At 38.0% G+C, this 20254-nt stretch overlaps 1 protein-coding gene across 6 annotated transcripts in view; it reads left to right on the top strand.

The window, feature by feature from the left end:
- The window catches only part of TFDP1 (transcription factor Dp-1), a 53189-nt gene extending 33222 nt beyond the window's left edge, over positions 1–19967 (top strand). For 4 of the 6 annotated variants that reach the window (XM_075710433.1, XM_075710442.1, XM_075710426.1 and 1 more), the window contains 8 exons: positions 4173–4294; positions 5590–5755; positions 5950–6096; positions 9708–9776; positions 11719–11870; positions 12646–12812; positions 13431–13512; positions 19414–19967. In XM_075710433.1, the coding sequence (XP_075566548.1) occupies positions 4173–4294; positions 5590–5755; positions 5950–6096; positions 9708–9776; positions 11719–11870; positions 12646–12812; positions 13431–13512; positions 19414–19561 (1053 nt within the window). In that variant the 3' untranslated portion in view covers positions 19562–19967. Of the gene's footprint in view, positions 1–4172; positions 4295–5589; positions 5756–5949; positions 6097–9707; positions 9777–11718; positions 11871–12645; positions 12813–13430; positions 13513–13882; positions 14846–19413 lie in introns of those variants that run through there. The other 2 variants (XM_075710448.1, XM_075710466.1) reach the window with 2 other exon arrangements.
- The last annotated feature ends 287 nt before the right edge of the window (positions 19968–20254 follow it).

Here is a 20254-nt window from a genome sequence, read left to right as displayed (position 1 = left end):
ACTTATGTTAAAACAAATGTTCATTCGCATAAAGAAATGCAAAGATGACTCAAATCAACATGCAGGTACCTGAATATTCAGGTGGCTTTATCTTAAAATCACTTAAAATTAGTGGCTCTTTCAGATTCTGCTTTGAAATCTGGCCTAGGGAAATAGAAATGAAGTCCACTGACAAATTTTTACTGAGATTGCAGTTAGGTGGAACAAAATTGAAAACAGAGCTACATTTCTTAGTGCTCATTTTAGATATCCTTTTGCTTAAACACTTATCGTGAGCTTTGTGTGAGGTGTACATGAAGTTAGAGGTTTCAAAGAATCTCATAATGCAATAGATAATATGTAGGTTATGAGAAGTCACTTTTATAGTGATTAAAATTTGGTGATCTGAAAAGAGTTGGTCTCAATCTTGCGGAAAGCAACTGTAGTGTGTAAACATCTGAAATGGAATGTCTTTATCTTTGGGTTTCCTCTTGATAGTAAAGCAGTGTCCCATCTCTAAGCCTTTCCCAGCTCTAAGCTCTAAGGAGTGTTTTATAATTGAGGCTGCCTGAATCTGTAAACTGTACCACTTCAGCTGTACAGATGTAGGGCAGATCATTTGCTGCTCTGTATTTCCTGCAGTGGTGGTGAATAACTACTTCCAGCAGCCACTTGTAAGTTAGGAGTGTAGCAAAATGAGTTTAACTGAATGAAATTGCTCCTTCAGTAGGAGACGTTTTATCAATAAATTTCCAAACAAGGAAACTCAGAGTAGTTAGGTATTCTTTTACTTTAAAATCAGTAACCAGCAGTAGGAGGAGACTGTTTTAACTGTGGATCATAGGCCATAATGGCACAGAGGGGGTCCCTTCTCAGTGTTCTTGTGAGATGCTGTACCACCTTGAGTTTGATGTTGAAAATGAAATGTTCTTTCAGGTAACTTACAAAATATTTTCTTAAAGTACCAAAACCAGGGGATAATAATGAAATTACAAATAATCTGACACTTTTTAAAATTTTGAACGAGTGTATTAATGTTTAGAACAATGTTTACATACATATAAAATAAACTCTTGTGTCTTCCTTCACAAGTTTAAATTGACAAATCCTCATCTGTATTGCCTACGATTAATTTTACATGTTAATGTTATCAAAGAAAATATGATTCCAAAAGAGTAACTACTCTTAATGGTGTTTTTGTTAGTATGATTACTATGGGAAGTTTACATTTGCAATCATAATTTTTTCAGCACTTCAAGTCTTACTCTGAACTTATTAGCATTAATTTTTTTGTAAGAGAAGGGGGCCCACATCAGCATATTTGTATTGGCTGTTACCCGTACAAAATTAGATGCTTAGTTGTATGTTGTTAAAGAAGAGATGGAGGTTTTGTGTATATACGTGGAGAGAAATTTTGTGTAAGTTTCTGTTGACTTTACAGTTCTGAAGGCGATAGCAAGAACTATAAGCAAAGTTACCTATAGAACCCTGAGAAAATTTATCTCCTCTTAATGTGCAAAATGTTTTTGGGAAGAGATTTGAGGAGTTGGCATATCACCCTGCTCAACTTTCTAACCTTTGAGTGGTAAAAACAAGTTTTTAATACTTCAGTACTCAATTTTCTGAGCTTGTGTTCTTTGTTCAGGTAGTCTGGTTTCTTTTTCTTAATAGTGTCCTCATATGAGTTCTGCTGTTGAGTACAGTGAAGTGGAGCGTGTGGGCTGTCTTGCTCTTTTCCCTGTTGTCCTGATCTTACTAATTATCAGGGATCTAAACTGTAATCTTGTTCTCTTTTGAAATCAGGAAACTTAAGAGAAACAGCAGGAACTTCTTTTTCTACTTTTGCTTCCTCCCTGCCCCTTTTTCTCTAAACCCATCCTCTCTAATTCTATCTACAAGCTTTCATTTTAGGATGTTCCCAGTGACTCAATACTGCTTAACTCTTTTCATTTATGCTCTTTTAATTCAAAGTCATGGTTGTTTATGAACTTGTGAGTAAAAGTTAAGGGCATTAACATTTCTATTAAGGAGCCAATAATACTAAGTAATTCCTTAGAAGATTCTGAAACTCCAGACTGTAGGGTCTTTCTTAATAGTGATACATTAAAGTATATAATTCTGGCTAGTTTGCAGACTTTTGTGAGTTAGAATGGGAATGCAGAGCAGGTTTTGAATGTACTAAACAGACTTCACTTTTCTACTCTAGAAATGACCTGTGAATTTGTACATGTTTCCATTTATTCCTTTGTATTGTTGAGTATTTCAAGACGCTACTGAGCACAGTAGATGTCCAGGGTTTGCTGCTGGTTTCATTTTCTCCTGGCTGTAATTCCACCCCCTCCCTTGTACTGGCTTGGCTCTCATCTTACTGCACTGTCATACAAATTCTAGATGTGGCACCAGGGTGATGGTGAGGCTGCTTATGGAACTAGGAAGCTAGGGAATAGAGTGAGACCCTCTAATTTTAGCCTCTGCGAGCAAGATGTCAAATCATCTCTTCCAGTCTTCTGTAACTGCATCCTAGGGAATAAAAACTGGCTAACAACTCTCCTCTGTTCTCTGTATTGTCTACATTACTTGAATAGCATGTGGGTGGTTTTTGCAGTCTTTTGAGACATTCGATGAAACAGACCAGTCAATAGCAGCACCGGTAGTATTTTTTTTCATGGGGAGAAAGTGAGCTGGTTCATGTGTCCTGTGCCTGTTTGGCCATCCCCACCCTCATTCTGTTTCCCACAATCAGAAATTTTGGTTATAAAAAGTAGTAGAGGAGATTAGTTGACTTTTCATAAGAATTAGAAACATTTTAAGTATGGAGCAAAGCTACTGGAAAGGGGAGGAGGACCTAAGATTTTTCCAGCTGTCAGAAATGGATGTAAGAAACTTGTATGTTAACTACTCAGGTGGCATAATATAAAGGGACAATATTTGGGAAAAAATGCAGCTGTTTGTCCTTCCAGGCAGCTGAAATCATAAACATCTAATAGTCACTAGACTACCTTTTGCATTCTACATTTAAAGGTTATTCAAATTTTGGTTCATTTTAACTTTTCATGCATAAAATGTTTCATTCTGGGTTTTCAGTTTTTCTATTTTACTCCTGCTCAGGCTAAATTGTTGAAGCTAGCCTGAAGAAGAAACTTAAAACTTTGTTGGTGAGGCAGAATGTGGCCGCGTGAAAATACAGCAAGCTTGTGGGTGGTCATGAGTTTAGATTCATTTGATGTTTGTTTCACTTACCTGATATCAGGGATGCAACCTACTGTTTCCACTGGGAGGTAAATGTACCCCCAAAAAGTAGGCATATCTTTCTACAAAATAAAATCTGTATAGTATAATTTTGTTTTCCTAGATATGTATTCTCTAGAAAGTTAGATTTATAACATTTCCAAGGTTAAAAAAACATCATCTGCAGAAGTGGGAGTTCTGCTTCAGCTGGTTTCACAGATAAGGAGAGCATGGCTCTGTGTGCGAATGTATGTATTACTCATGATCAAATTAGCACATCTTGAGGACTACTTACCTGTAAGCAGAAAGACTATGATCAGCTCAGTATGTATATGCTCATAACATGTTCAGAATGGAATGGTTTTGCCTAAATTGGTGTTGCTCACTGCAGTGATAAAGAAAGTTGGCCTTTACTCTTCCTCACCTCCAACATACTTGTATTTTGGTTTTGACTCTGTAGTGATAGAGACCGACAGCAGGAGAGATTTTGGCCTTTCTTGCAACAGCTCTGCATTTTCTCTCTGCTTTTACTGATTTTCAGATCTTCTTGTTTCATATGTTCAGATTTTAACTGTAATTTACTGCAACTTCTTTATATATAGTCTGGTAGGTGGTTTTTTTCCCCTCCATTTTTCCCTTTTTCTTTTGGGGGGGGGGGGAGAGGGTGTGTGTGCTTTGATCATGTCTAAGTTAGTGTTGAGCAGTGTTAAGAAATCCAGCAAGCATGAAAAGCTCATTTAAGAAAGATAAAACATAAATGCTCATTACTTAGGGAGTGCTCCAACTGTATAACCTGTAGGCTGAAGTTTTTTGTGCTAGTGTGTATAAATTCAATGTATCTAATAGAAGTAAGTAGAAAAGAAGTATTAAGTGTTGTTTGGATAATGCATCATTTGAATCGTGCAGCATATGAATATCTTGGAATACTTACGATTATTTTCCAAATTATTTTATCGTTACTGTAGGTTATTGGTACACCTCAGAGACCTTCAGCGCCAAATACTATCCTGGTAGGAAGTCCACATACACCTAACACACATTTTGTATCACAGAACCAGACTGCAGATTCTTCGCCGTGGTCCGCTGGGTGAGCAAAATAAAAGTTACAAAAGATTAGTAAATTGTTTGGAACTTTTGTTCTAAATGTTCACTGTGATACTGTATGTACTCTTCAGGCTAGCAGTGTGAGAGAGAGTGTTGTTTACCTTTCCATCAAGAGCACTTCAACATTAAAGTATATTGTATTAAAATCGGGAATAGTCACACAAGAATGAATACCCCCTCATTTGTCATAAAAGGAACTAGAATATTTTCTGTAAACCCTGACAGATATTCTCACATCACTTACGTTTGGAGAATTTAGCTCCTAAAAGGACACAGGAATATGTCTGACTTGATTCGTTTTTTAATTTAGCATTTCTGTTTTGCTGGTGTATTTCCAAAAAAAATACAGTACATTTCAGATTGAACAAGTGTATCCCAAAGTATCATTTGAAAAAAGAATGTAGTCCTTATTGTGAAAAAGTATTAGATACTATGAATGCATTCTTTTGTTGTCTTTTCTCATGCAAGTTTGTTTTTAAGGGTCTCTTGTTAAACGTAGTTGCTTTAAGACTTAAATTTATCATCGGTGTCTTGTTACACATAAATAGATTTCTACTTTGGAATTACACAGTGAAATGAGATGTAGAGAATTGAGAGGTTCCATTGCTGATACTAATTTTGTTGATACTTAGATTTTTCTTCAAGTTACAGGGAACTTTTTATTTAAAAGATATGGAGAAAACTTTGTAATACTTCTTGTATCTTGTAACTTTGAAGTTTTCACACAACTTTATATGCTGTATAACTTCAAATCTGTGTTTTAGTGTAATGTTTAGTGAGTTCAATCAATGTCAGACTTTGTCTGTTCAGTCAGTATCAGACTTACATAGAAAATGCTTAACCAATCTAATTTTTTGTGGTCAAACCAGATGGGCTATTTAAATTTTAAAAAAAAAAAAAAAAAAGACAAAAAGTAGTTTATCTCCTGTAATTCACTTTTCATATTTTAACATTTATCCCCCTATCCCTTCTTGTCTTGAAGATTGGATTTATTGGCTTCTTCAAGGAATACCCCTATTGTTAACTTACCTGCTACTGGAGCTAGCAGAGCTGCCAAAAGAATGGATTTGTACTGTCTGTCATCATCAAGATATTAGAATTGTTAATTATTGTAAATTGTAGGAGGAAAAATTATAGGAAAAAATGTTGGGAAGGGGTGAGAAGCAGAACAAAAGGGAAGGCTTGTTTTTTTACAGCAGTGTGCCTGTATTTGAAAAAGAGACATTACATATTCCAAAGTTCAAATCTTCTTAAAATATATATTATACGTATATTTAGGAAGCGGAACAAAAAAGGAGAGAAGAATGGCAAGGGTTTACGTCATTTCTCTATGAAGGTTTGTGAGAAGGTACAAAGAAAAGGAACCACCTCATACAATGAGGTGGCAGACGAGTTGGTTGCAGAATTCAGTACCACTGATAATCACATTTCACCAAATGAATCAGTAAGTATATGGGAGGTCAATTACATGTGAACTGAATGGGGGAAGAGAAATTTCTTTTGAGACTTTTGTATTTCTTTTCCTACTGCTAAACAAACAGTTCAGACATTACCCGAGTTTACCCATTTACTGTAATCTATTTGTTTTCAAACATTTTTGTCACAGGTATGTGTTTGATTAATGCACTATGTCTACAGCAGGCTTATGACCAGAAGAATATTAGACGACGTGTCTATGATGCCTTAAATGTCCTTATGGCCATGAACATTATCTCTAAGGAGAAGAAGGAAATCAAATGGATTGGTCTACCTACTAACTCGGCTCAGGAATGTCAGAATTTAGAGGTATATGTACTAGGAAGTTCACAATGGCTTTGTGTTTGAGTAAATGTTTGCAGCTTTAATATGTTCTGATACAACATGTGCATGTGGTCTTCTGAGATAGCAAGGTGGAATAGTATGGTCCCTTTTGACTCTTCTTTTTTTTTTTTTTTTTTTACAGAACACACATTTAAACTTCCAGATTGCTTAAATACTTTTTTTTTTTTTTTTTAAAAAATTCTTCTATGTCAAAAATACAGCTTTTGCAGTATGTGTGAAATGGTTCCAAGTGGAAGTTAATCAAAGCGAAAGATTAATGTGTATTTCCAACATTGCAGTAGTGGTGCTCAGGAGTCAGGGAGATTGTTTTCTCCAGATGCCAGAAAAATAATACATCTGTGATGGTAGATGTTGCGTGTAGATCAGTATATATATGCATTGCTGGTGCTTTGTTGCTGCAGGTGTTACATATTTATGACATTTATCTTGCATGAACATGTCAGACTTTTTTACTGCGTGTCTTGGGTAAGAAGTAAAATGTTTTATGCTGAAAGGCATTCATAAGTTCTGGCAGGATTTTTTTTTTTTTTTTTTTTAGCATCCTGAGATTTGCAGGGTAATACAGTTACCAAGGTTTACTGAAGTCAATTCACTTTACTGGAATAGAATGAGACTTTGTATTTATTCTTAATAAGTCTAAATTCCCTTCAGCAGGACTGAAAAATCAGTGTAGAAGCTGATAAATTGGGAAGAATGTTTTGGAATGAATCTACAAAGGGCTAATTCTATGGAGATTTTTGTTTGATACTGATAATTGATTTTTCTGTTAGTACTGTAATTGCTATCTAGATGAAGAAAATACAGGGTATCTAATCAATGTGAGTTTCATTTAAATATTTATCATCCCAAGTGAAAATTATTAGTTAAGGTGAGAGAGTGATAATTGGGGCATAAATAGTAGGGTGAGTATGGAAGGTGAAGTGGCTTGAAGATGACAGTGCTGTGTGCTGAAAAGGGAACCAGCTAGCTGGAGGGATTTTAAAAGTAGATCTCTTTGGATCTGTCTCACAAAGTATGGCATTGCCAGTAATGTTGGAGCAAAAGAAAAAGACATGTGGCTTATTCAGCTGGGCTTGATGTCATGATTGATAATGTCCTAAAGAAGAGTAGGATAATACTAGTACTGAAGTAACTTAGCAACTTAGAATGTAATAATGCACAGTGAAGGTTCATGCGTTTAAGATGGGAACAATGATAACTTCTGATACCAAAGTGAGAACTTGTTAATTGGATGTCACAAGAGGAGGAAAGAGTTCTGTTAACCATTGAATAATTGAGCCACAAGTGTAATATAGTCTTGAAAATAGCAAAAATCCTAAGATGTGTTGAGCTTACTTGAGGAAATTGCAGGATTCCTCACTTCCCCATTGTTGCTTCATGAGTATTCTAGCTCCTGTTTCTGCAAGCTCTATTGACATTTAAATTATTAGTGACATTACCTGACAAGTTTTGCAATAAGATTCTTTTTAATGAGTTTGTGGACACTAATGTTTAAAATTGTGAAACCTAATAAACTTTTTTTACTATTCCATCTGATAACTGCTTAGCTTCACCCTTAAATTGTTGAAAAATCAAGCCAAATAGTTTATAAGAGAACATAGGAGTTTGAGGGGTTCCTCATCAAGTATTCAGTATTTTAAGTCTTTTTAAACCTGTACTTTGTGTGTAAATTAGAATATTAGATTTGGTAAAATATCCTGATAATGCAAAAAGAGAGGGTGGGGGGCAATTAATAAGGTCTGTATCTTGAAGTAATGTGGAAAGCAGTGTAGTTTACATGCATGTGATAAGAAAATATCTCAGGTGAGTTGTGGTAAGTTTTTTTGGGGGGAGGCGGTTATTTGACTTATTTTCTAATGCTAAATTATAAGACTTGGTCCTCTCTCTCTCTTTTTTTTTTTTTTTTTTTTTTTTGTTTGTTTTGTTTGTTTGTTAATGTAACATCATACCTTTTTGCGGGTTTTTCAACATGTACACTTCTGGTTGTTTTTTCACCGAAAACAAACAGAAAACTGCATTCACATGAATTTTTAACTCCAGTCATTTTCTTGCTAGTTGCATATCTTAGGTCCTTAAAGGACCTAAGAACAAAAGTTCATGTTCAGGCCAGCAGTCGGTCTACCCAGTATCTTGCCTGACAAGTAGCAGTTACCTAGGGAGCAATATAAGATTAGAGGAAGTGTTTAGTGATGTTTTCTCCTGTAACTTGTGGTTCAGGCATAACCTGAGGCAGACATAATATCCTTCTATTTAATAGCCCTCAATTAATTTTTCTTCCACAAATTTTTACTTTGTACAAAGTTTGCTTTTAATATTGAGTCATTTGTGGCAGTGAGTTTCAGGTGCATTAGAAGCTTCTTAAGAAATACCTTTTGTTTGGTTTTAAACATACTATATGTAGTTGATATCCTCTGTTGGGTTTTTTTTTGATTGGAAGTGATGGTGACCTGGACATTCCTTATTCACTTTCTCTGTCCTATTCATGGTTTTACAGGCATCTCCCATCTTCTCCCCCGTTATTTCATTCTCCTTTCTGTAGTCCTAGTTTATTCATTATTCCCTTGTATGGAATCTGTTCTGTACCATTGATTATCCTGATTGCTCTTTTGTATGGTCTTTTTGAAATAGGAACACCAGACCTACAGACTTGAAGATGTAAACATTCTGGTTCATACACTGATGTAGTGATAATTTCTGTTTTGTTCTCTGTTCTTTGCCTAATAACACAAATTTTTGGCTGCTGTGGTGTACTGAGCTAATGTTTTTTGTAGATACTGTAATTTAAGATCTCTAGTGAATGTCATTGCCTAAAATATGTCTGGACAGATTATGTTTTCTAACACATACCACATTATGTTTACCAAAACTAATTCTGATGATATAGTCACTTAGTGCTACAAGACACTTCAGTGTGCTTTACGATGAGCTCTCTTTTTACTATGCCAGGTAACACAGCACTGTCAGCAGATTCTGTCACCTTGCTGTTCATCCCCTTATTCTGATCCTCTATAATTTGAATAACAGTCTGTAAATGAAGTCCTTGTGGGAATCTTCTGGTGAGCTTTCTCCACTGAGAAAGCTGTTTATTTCCTACCATTTTGTCTTGTATCTTTTATGTTATTATTTAGTATGTATTTAATACTGTGAGGACTTAATCTTGGGCTCCATAGTGGCTTCATTTCTTTAAGCATCTTTGATGGATCTTCTCCAACACCTCCAATATCAGTAGACTACATCAAGTGGATAGTTCTGGTCTACATGCTCTTTATCTCCTTGAGAGAATTTGGATAATTCTTTGAGGCATAACTTATGTTTGCAAAGATGTTTTTACTCTCTCCCTATACATTGTACTTTATTCCCCAGTGCTCTAATTCTGTTCTTTGTTACAGTTTCCATCAGTAGTACTGGTGTGAGTCTTGATAGTTAGCTCTCTAAATTAGCTGCAGAGCCTTAATGGTTGGCATCTTATGTCCTACCTCCAGTTCTCTGGTAGTGAAATGATTTTAAGGGGAGAAAATGATACAAAACATTACTTAAAACCCAACAAACTAACCAATCCTTTTTTCTATCTTAAGGTGGAGAAACAGAGAAGACTTGAAAGAATAAAACAAAAACAGTCTCAACTACAAGAACTCATTCTACAGGTACAGTCAAGGTACTCTTGTCTATAGGGCAAGGTAACTTATATCTGTATTCCTGTTGTTTTATCCCAGTGAGGGATGGGAAACTTCTAAGAAGACTAGAGGTGAATTTCAGGATAAGGCTTATGCAGTTTTAATTTAGCACTGTAGTTTAGCTGGGACCATGCTGTTGGCCATTGCTATTGGGGAAGCCAGCAACCTTCCATGAGTTATGATGAATTCTTTTGCAGTTTCAAGTATGTTTAAACAGGATTTATACTGACAGGAGCTGTAATTCATACTGTACCCTCTGAATTTTCCACTTCAGTTCTTGTGTCTAGAATGTTTTTCTGTGTTAGAGTCCATAGATGAAATAATGTGACTGCAGAGGTCGTCTCTCATAATGCTCTGTGTCTTGCCTTTCTGGGATGTTGCTGTCCCTGCTGTGTAAGTGGCTTAACTGCTGTGAAACAGTTGCCGAACTCCTTCCCAGATTGCCCCTAGTATACTGGGGGAAGCGGTAGTCTGTCTTCTTAGTCACTGTGCTGCTGGTTCATCGGAATGTATCCTTTAGTAGTTGCATTACCTACGCAGCAGGAATGAGAATCTCAGGGAGGGTATGCAGAAAGAAGGTACAGATAGCTGTGGGACAGCAATCTCAACAGCTGTCTGATTTTTATTTGTTGGCTTTGGATTTTGGTTTTAATTCCTGTTTATTTCATTTGATTCCATAACCAGAAAAAATACTTTTTCTTAGTTTGGTGGCTTACTGTAAGATTTATAACTTGAGTTTCAATAGTTACCATGAGTTTTTAGTTTTTACAATTGTAATCTTTAAAATATGAACATCCCATTATTGTCATGGTTTAGCCCCAGCCAGCAACTAAGCACCACGCAGCCGCTCACTCACTCCCCCTACCCCGATGGGATGGGGGAGAGAATTGGAGGAGTAAGAGTGAGAAACACTCCTGGGTTGAGATAAGAACAGTTTAATAATTGAAATAAAGTAAGATAGTAATGATAATAATAACAATATAATAATGATAATAATAATATACAAAGCAAGTGATGCACAGTGCAGTTGCTCACCATCCGCCGACCGATACCCAGACAGTCCCCAAGCAGCGATCACTGCTCCCCGGCCAACCCCCCCCCCCCCCCCCCCCCCCCCCCCCCAGTTTATATACTGAGCATGATGTCATATGGTATGGAATAGCCCTTTGGTCAGTTTGGATCAACTATTCTGGCTGTGCCCCCTCCCAGTTTCTTGTGCGCCTGGCAGAGCATGGGAAGCTGAAAAGTCCTTGACTGGCATAAGCAGTACTCAGCAACAACTAAAAACATCGGTGTGTTATCAACATTCTTCTCCTACTAAATCCAAAACACAGCACTATGCCTGCTTCTAGGAAGAAAATTAACTCTATCCCAGCTGAAAGCAGGACACCATTATGAAATGCAGTTTTGGTAAAATGTGAGAGTAAAGTCACTAATCTTAGCTGAGTAATTCAGAAACCTAACGTCAGATATTCAAATCCCAAACGTTAACTGTTTTAGCATATAATTTCAGCAGAAATACAGTATTAATCAATCAGCTGTTCTTGTGTAGTGCAGTAGCTAGCAGGGAATAGTAAACAGAGTGGAAATAGGTTGCTATATTAAAATTCCTTTTTCCAATTATTGTATCTCTTCATTCTGTCGAGGATCTGTCCAAGGAACTGTTCTGATGTAGTTATTAAAATGTGCATATTTTTTTTTCTCAGTTAAGTTTTACTCTGTTGTATTTTTCAATACTATCATTTGTGTCTCTTCTTGCATGTTAGCATGCAGGAATATGGTGAACACTCTCTGTTCTTTCCTGCATTTACTTGCTGCAACCATTGCTGATATTCTTTATCTGAGGGATTTTTTTGTTAACAGGATCTTAAAGGTTTAATTCATACTTTCATACCACTACTGCTTTTTCTAGCAAATTGCCTTCAAGAACCTTGTTCAGCGAAACCGTCAAGCAGAACAACAGGCAAATCGACCGCCACCTTCCAATTCTGTCATCCATTTGCCATTTATCATTGTGAACACCAGCAAGAAGACAGTGATTGACTGCAGTATTTCAAATGACAAGTGAGTTAAAGTTTTCTATCTGGCTTTTGGTACAGCTATGAGTTTTATGTCCATGCTAAAGTGTTCATCTAGATTTTATAAAAAAGATACACAAATAAATTTGCTCGTGCCTTTTTTGTAGATGGAGAACATGCATTTCAGACAGGTAAAACTTAGTCATGTTAAATTGAAACAGAGTTTTATAGAGCTTTTTAATAAATAGAATAATTGCATTCACATTTAATAACTTATTTAAGACTTACTACCTAGCGATGTTAGAAGCAAAGTAAGGCAGCTCTGCTCAAGTTTGATATAATACTTTACCAAGTAGTAGTGTTTTCCTATGGCTTTAACATGATGAAATGCAGCCAGCAGAATTGAAAATGGATTTTGCTTTCGGTACTGCTGTTCTCTACTTTTGGTTCAAAAAGCTAGGTTTTTCATCTGCTAAATAAAAGCTGAATGTAGCAGTGGTTTCTACTTGCACTATTAGTGTACTAGAAAAGCTGAAAACCATGAAAAAAAATACACACAGTAGGCAGAGGAATGGGATTAAAGAAAAAAATTATCAAACATGCAAAATGTTTAATTAAAACTCTGTTAAATCTGTTAATGATTTATGTAGTGTGTATAATTACAGTCGCTTGCTATCAAATGCATAAATTTTGAAAAATTTGATTGCTTAATGTGATGTGTCACTAACACTGTGTGTTAAGCTTTTGAAATGCTGCAATTCCTGAAACTGGAAAGGTAGTTAAAGTAATTGAAGCTAATTAAGACATTTTTTCCTCTCCAGGTTTGAATATCTATTTAATTTTGACAATACTTTTGAAATCCATGATGATATAGAAGTACTAAAACGAATGGGAATGGCTTGTGGGCTAGAATCTGGAAGCTGTTCAGCAGAGGACCTAAAAATTGCAAGGAGTTTGGTTCCTAAAGCTCTGGAACCATATGTGACAGGTTAGTTACTCCAAGAAGGGTTGTTTTGTTTTCCTCCTTAATACGGGACTCAAGGAAAAAAAAACATGAAAAATCTAAGATCAGTTAATTTTCACTGGTTTGTGGTGAAGATTTCTGACAAGTTCTCAAATATATATGCTTTTTAGTGTGCCTTGGGGATCAAACAACATACTCATAGAGAATTCATAGAGAATGGGCTGTGGCTTTTTGCAGAACCATGTTTTTGCATTATGCCACACAAGTAGATCTCTGCAGTGTGTAATTCTTTTAAGGGGACAGTATTAATAGTTGTTTCCCCTGCAAAGGCAAAAGGTAGTAAGCACAAATATGGTCATGTCTTCATTTTATATTGTTTTATCATTTTCATTACATAAGAATACTGAAGACATCCAAGTTGCTCACTTCAAAATAATTTTTTTTTTTAATGTATTTTGAAATTTTGCTGTTGCACTAGCTTCTTGGGTTTTGCTTATGCTATTTTGGCTATAGTACATCAGTAGGTTTTGTTGTTTTGGTTGCAAGATTCCTTTTCTGGACTTCAGAAGGATTAAGCATTTCCACTGAATTAGATGAGTGTGTTTTGAAGCATTCTTGAAATACGTATTGTTCGTTTTACAGAAATGGCTCAGGGATCAATCAGCAGTGTATATGTCACATCTTCATCAGGTTCTGCATCAAATGGCACAAGATTTTCAGCCAGGTGAGATGAAATTATCCATTACTTTTTAAAACCTGTGATCATCAAAGAAACTTAATTAGAGATTAAATACTTCATGAAACAAGTTCTGTTTTGATTAAATGTGGTGTGGATATGTGTTTAAATTTATTCTCAGACATCGCTTTTACTTGAGTAGTGGTGGTTCTTGCCAGTGTCATTAAAGAAATCTTTTCCTGTATAGTGGAAAAGAAATTGATTAGACTGGTGTTAGTCTTGAATGTATTATTTTTGTTTAGGTTTGCATTTGTGACAAGAAAACAGATACTTCCCTAAAGATTTAATATGGGCAAGATTCTCCTTTGGTTATTAGTGTCTAACTTAAAAAAGGTTTTGGTCTTTTGGTTTCAAACAGCATCAGAAGCTGGGATAGTGATAAACCTAACTTGTATTTAACTTTGTGTGGACATACATAATTTCTGAACTTAACTCTTTTTCTCTTGCTATATAAGACACTCTTCCTTATGTAGTCACTACTTGCTAGTTTCTCACTGTTGCATTAATCAAAAAGAGTCCTTTTGTGAGCTCTACTAAGTTGTAAAATGAGTTGAATATCATTGAAATGTTTAATGTTGTTAGCAAATATTCAAATTGAGCAGCTGGTTTGCTGAACAAATTACCTGAAAAAGTGTTCATTTTCTACCAGTTGTTTCTGTTGTGTCCAGAAACTTAGCATTATCTGAAAAGTTAATTAAATTTGTTGTATGTGTAACGCAACTAATCCAATCTGGGCAATTTTAGAATTGCAGAATGGTTTGGGTTGAAGGGGATCTTCAAAGATCAGCTAGTCCACCCCCACTGCCATGCTGAAGGACATCTTCCACTAGATCAGGTTGCTCAAAGCTGCATCCAGCCTGACCTTGAATAATTCCAGGGATGGGGCATCCGCAGCTTCTCTGGGTGACCTGTGCCACTGTCTCACCACACTCATCGTAAAAAATTTCTTCCTCATATCTAATCTAAACCTACCTTCTTCCTGTTTAAAACTGTTGCCCCTTGTCTGTCATTGCAGGCCCTGGTAAAACATCTTTTTTCTGTATATCTTATAAGCTGCCTTTAAGTACTGAAACTACACAATAAGGTCTCCCCAGAGTCTTTTCTTCTCCAGGATGAACAACCCCAACTCTCCTCAGCCTTTCTTCATAGGAAAGGTATTCCAGCGCTCTGACCATTTTCATGGCCCTCTTCTGGACCTGCTCTACCAAGTCAACGTCTATCTTGTACTGGGGACCCCAGAGCTGGATGCAGTACTCCGGGTGGGGCTTCATGCAAGTAGAGAGAGAGAGAATCACCTCCTTCAGCCTGGTGGCCATGCTTCTTTTGATGCAGCCCAGGATAAAGTTGGCCGCCTGGGCTGCAAGCACACATTGCCAGGTCCTTTCCAATTTTTTGTCCACCAGTACCCCCAAGTCCTTCTCCACAGGGCTGCTCTCAATCCCTTCATCCCCCAGTCTGTACTGATACTGGGGATTGCCCTGACCCATGTGCAGGACCTTGCACTTGGCCTTGTTGAAGTTCAGGAGGTTCACATGGGCCCACTCCTCAAGCCTGTCAAGGTCTGTTTATGTGGCATCCCTTTCCTCAAGAGTATTAACCTCACCACACAGCTTGGTGTCATCCACAAACTTACTGAGGATGCACTCAGTCCCACTTCTTGTCATTAATGAAGATACTAAATAGTATTGGTCCCAGTATGGACCCCTGAGGGACACCACTCGTTACTCGTTTCCATTTGGACATTGAGCTGTTGACTAAACTCTTTGGTCATGGCCATCCAGCCAATGTCTTATCCATCAAATAGTCCATCCATCAAACTCATATCTCTCCAATTTAGAGGTAAGAATATTGTGGGGGACTGTATCAAATGCCTTCCAGAAGCCCAGGTAGATAACTTCTGTAGCTCTTCCTTTGTTCATTGATGTGTTCACTTCATCGTAACTTCCAGGAGGATCTATTCCATGATTTTAGCAGACACTGAGGTGATGCTGGAGAGGAGAGGGCAAGTTCTAGATTACTTTGGCTCTTTCCACAACAATGACTGTTCTGTGTGTCGTGGTTTAGCCCCAGCCAGCAACTAAGCACCACGCAGCTGCTTGCTCACTCCCCCTACCCCAATGGGATGGGGGGAGAATTGGAGGAGTAAGAGTGAGAAACACTCCTGGGTTGAGATAAGAACAGTGTAATAATTGAAATAAAGTAAAATAGTAATGATAATAATAACAATATAATAATGATAACAACAATAATAATATACAAAGCAAGTGATGCACAGTGCAGTTGCTCACCACCCGCCAACCAATACCTAGACAGTTCCTGAGCAGCGATTGCTGCTCCCCAGCCAACCCCCACCCCCCCCCCAGTTTCTATACTGAGCATGACGTCATATGGTATGGAATAGCCCTTTGGGCAGTTTGGATCAACTATTCTGGCTGTGCCCCCTCCCAGTTTCTTGTGTACCTGGCAGAGCATGGGAAGCTGAAAAGTCCTTGACTGGCATAAGCAGTACTTAGCAACAACTAAACCATCAGTGTGTTATCAACATTCTTCTCCTGCTAAATCCAAAACACAGCACTATGCCTGCTACTAGGAAGAAAATTAACTCTATCCCAGCCGAAACCAGGACACTGTGTCAGAATCACTGGCAGGCTCTGTCTTGTAGTTTATTTGGGAAATTGCTATATCATTGAAATTCTTAAGGAAGTCCTAATTTTTAGGACATTTCTTAAGCTGTATGTGTTTAAAGGCAAAAATCCTGTATTGATAGGATTTTTTTAGACAAAGAAAAACAGCTTTATTCTTGTTCACCGAAGACAGTCTTCTGGCAGCTTTTTCTTACCCATCTGCCTTCTGTCGGAGTTGCAAGGAGGTCCTTCTGAAGATACAGTACCTGGCTTACTTTAAAAGGCTAATGGAATTACATTTTTAAAGCATTTCTTTTTTTAAAAAAAACCTTTTTGTAGATGATAGGCTTACTTGAATGCAAAGCAAAAAAAAAAAAAGTAGGAAATAACTTGCAAGGGAAACAGTTAAGCTCAGGGTTGTGCAGGACTAGCAATGGTGAGGAGTGTGGTTTATACTCCAGCCTGTTCCTGCTGCCCAAAAAAGTGTGGGGAATTCTGCCTGTTTTGTGCTAGGGAGCTGAAGCTTGAGTGAGAATACTGCCAAAATATCTTTAGAGAAGCAGAACTTACACGGTACATAAAATCTCCTGTTTTCACTAAGGTTCCTTCTGTGATAATGAGCATGGCATTAGTGAAAAAGAGCCCATATATTTTTAAAACTTTGAAATTTGAATAGGCCACTACTAGCCAGAGGCCAGTAGAAAACCAGAGGCTGACTGTGGTTCATTCTCTTGGTGAGAAGCACAAGAACTCCTACCACTTCTGTTTCTTAGGAGGCCAGAAAAGGGGGGTGACAAATTCTGTTTAATTATAGTGCATATATAAATATTCATGGCAATAGGAAATCACAAGATGTGTAGCTTTTCTGGTACCAAAAATTGCTGCCAAGGCAAATAAAGGCTATAAATTTATTTAGCAAGCTCTGTGAAGAAAATCTGCAGAAGACTGAAGATGCTGCTACCAGTGCCTTCATCCCAGTTTCTTTGTCTTACTAGGATACTCAGTTTATGAAATCCAGTTCCACTTTTATCAAAAAGAGAGGAAACAGGTTTTTGGGTGGTTACTTCCAAAGTTCACAGGAACAGAAGAATCATTCTTTTTCTTTGTTTTTGAAACTGCTTCTGCAGATAATTATGGAGAACCTGTTATAAGTCATCTGACTACAGCTAGACAGATATCTTAGGATCTTCCTTTTGAATAAGTGTGCAGAACAGCAGAAACTCTTGATAGTGTCTTACTGGGTATGTTTTCCTTGTGAGCTTCTAGGGTGTGCCCCTGCAATTTCATTCTGTGTGATCATCCCCCTCTGCCTGGGGATGGATGAGGAGTTGACCGAGAGCTCATGGGTCAGGATTAAGGGAGGGCAGGGACAGGTGACTTTATAGTGGGGGTCTGCTACAGGCCACCTGACCCGGAAGACCGAGCGAATGAGACCCTCTGTAGACAGGTAGGAGCAGCCTCACGTTCACAAGCCCTGGTCCTCACTGGGGGCTTAACCACCCTGTTACCTGTTGGAGGGACAACACAGCAGGGCATAAGCAATCCGGGAGGTTCCTGGAATGCGTTGATGATAACTTCCTTCTCCAAGCGAGAGGAGCCAACAAGGAGAGGTGCTATGCTGGACCTTGTTCTCACCAACAAGGAGGGGCTGGTGGGGAACGTGAAACTCAAGGGCAGCCTTGGCTGCAGTGACCATGAAATGGTGGAGTTCAAGATCCTTAGGGCACCGAGAAGGGCGCACAGCAAGCTTACTGTCCTGGACTTTAGGAGAGCAGACTTTGGCCTCTTCAGGGATCTGCTTCATAGAGTGCCATGGGATAAAGTCCTGGAGGGAAGAGGGGCCCAAGAAAGCTGGTTAATGTTCAAGGATCACCTCCTCCAAGCTTGGGAGCGATGCATCTCAACAAAGAGGAAGTCAGGCAAAAATGCTAGGAGGCCTTCATGGATGAACAAGGAGCTCCTGGATAAACTCAAGCCCAGAAGGGAAGCCTACAGAGGGTGGAAGCAAGGACAGGTAGCCTGGGAGGAACGTGGAGAAATTGTCCGAACAGCAAGGGATCAGGTTAGCACAGCTAAAGCCCTGATAGAATTAAGTCTGGCCAGGGACATCAAGGGCAACAAGAAAAGCTTCTATACATATGTCGGTGAAAAAAGGAGGACTAGGGAAAACATGGGCACTCTCCAGAGGGAAACGGGGGAGCTGGTTACCTGGGATATGGAGAAGGCTGAGGTACTCGACAACTTTTTTGCCTCAGTCTTCACCCGCAAGTGCTCAAGCCACACCGCTCAAGTCACAGAAGGCAAAGGCAGGGACTGGGAGAATGAAGAACTGCCCACTGTAGGAGAAGATCAGGTTTGAGACCATCTAAGGAACCTGAAGGTGCACAAGTCCATGGGACCTGATGAGATGCATCCGTGGGTCCTGAGGGAACTGGCAGATGGAGTTGCTAAGCCACTAGCTATCATATTTGAGAAGTTGTGGCAGTCAGGTGAAGTTCCCACTGACTGGAAAAGGGGAAGCATAACCCCCATTCTTAAAAAGGGAAAAAAGGAAAACCTGGGGAACTACAGGCCAGTCTCACCTCTGTGCCTGGCAAGATCATGAAGCAGATCCTCACGGAAACTATGCTAAGGCACATGGAAAATAAGGAGGTGATTAGTGACAGCCAACATGGCTTCACTAGGAGCAAATCATGCTGGGCAAATTTGGTGGCGTTTTGTTTTTGGGTTTTTTTTTTTAACTAGAAAAGAAAAGCATAATGAGAAGAAAACAATTTCAAGTTAAAAATATAGCACATCTAGCAATGATAGTTTGCCATGTAATAACAAGGAATTAAGGGGAAGCTCTAAATTCCTAGATTTTCCAAGTCTTTGAGTCAAGATCAGTGCTTTTGAGAGACATGATTCACTTGTGATGCAGGTGTCCAGTGCTACATAAAAATATTAAAGCACTTAAATATCTGTGTAGCCTTAACACTAAATGTACTTCAGAAGAAACCTGGAAAGCATACTTTGAAGGCAGCTGTGAAAGGATTTCATCTTTATAGTAAACCTAAAGGAAGAAGCATAATAAGAACCATTTCCAAATTACTTCAATTGTTTCAGCTTTTGAGAAACAGCTTAGACATATATTAAAGACAACTTACAAAGTAGCAGTGGCAGTTTCATTAAAGGAATGGAATAGTTACATGATTATATTTAAGAGCACAGTAAACTGAGAAAAATCACTAGGTAGTGCCAACTGGCCTCTTTTTCTTTTTTTCAGTGACTTTTCCAATGGTGGAGATGGGATGTTGGCTACAAGTTCCAATGGATCTCAGTACAGTGGCTCCAGAGTTGAAACACCAGTTTCTTATGTTGGGGATGACGATGATGACGACGACGATTTTAATGAAAACGATGATGACGATTGATGCCCTTTGCTTGTAGACTATTTTTTGTTAAAATTCAGCAAGCTTCAGGAGTAAATTGTTCTAGGGAGAAGTGTCTCAAATTACTTTGCCCCATCCCTCAAGGAGAATATTGGTAAGCAGTTCTGAGTTTAGAAATTGCACCTCTGATAAGCAAACAAGGATTGTTTTACGTAGGATATTTTTAAATGTGGTGTGGATGTGTGTTTTTGATACCAGTGTGTTAATGCAGAGCCTTTATTTACTCTTGTTTTAGGGGGTTTTGGTTTGTTGGTTGGTTTTTTGTTTGGTTTTTTTTTTTTTACTTGAAGGAAAATGGATTTTGCCCCATATGTTCTTGCGAAGTTTGCTAAAGAAAATGTAGACACATCATTGAGAAATAAAATGCTATCCTTCTGTGGAAAATGAATACACTGAATGGCAATTTATTTGGAGTGTATTTTGATTATGCCACTTTTTGAGGGATAGTGAGCTAATGTAGTAGCGTTTTTGTTAATCACGCAGTGTCCAAAGAACCAAACAAGAAAGATACGTCCTACTTTTTTACATGTTAAATTCCAGAAATGTTGTGAAGTTATTTTCCCTTAAATTATATCTAACATTATGATTCCATCAAGTTTATATACTTTTCACTGTATGTTGGGACATATGAATTAAAAAGTTTTTGGCAAATGTTTACTGCCAGTTGGTGCAGCT

Source organism: Pelecanus crispus, chromosome 1, assembly GCF_030463565.1.
Source record: "Pelecanus crispus isolate bPelCri1 chromosome 1, bPelCri1.pri, whole genome shotgun sequence".
NCBI lineage: Eukaryota > Metazoa > Chordata > Aves > Pelecaniformes > Pelecanidae > Pelecanus > Pelecanus crispus.
This window is presented reverse-complemented; position numbering and strand designations above follow the sequence as displayed.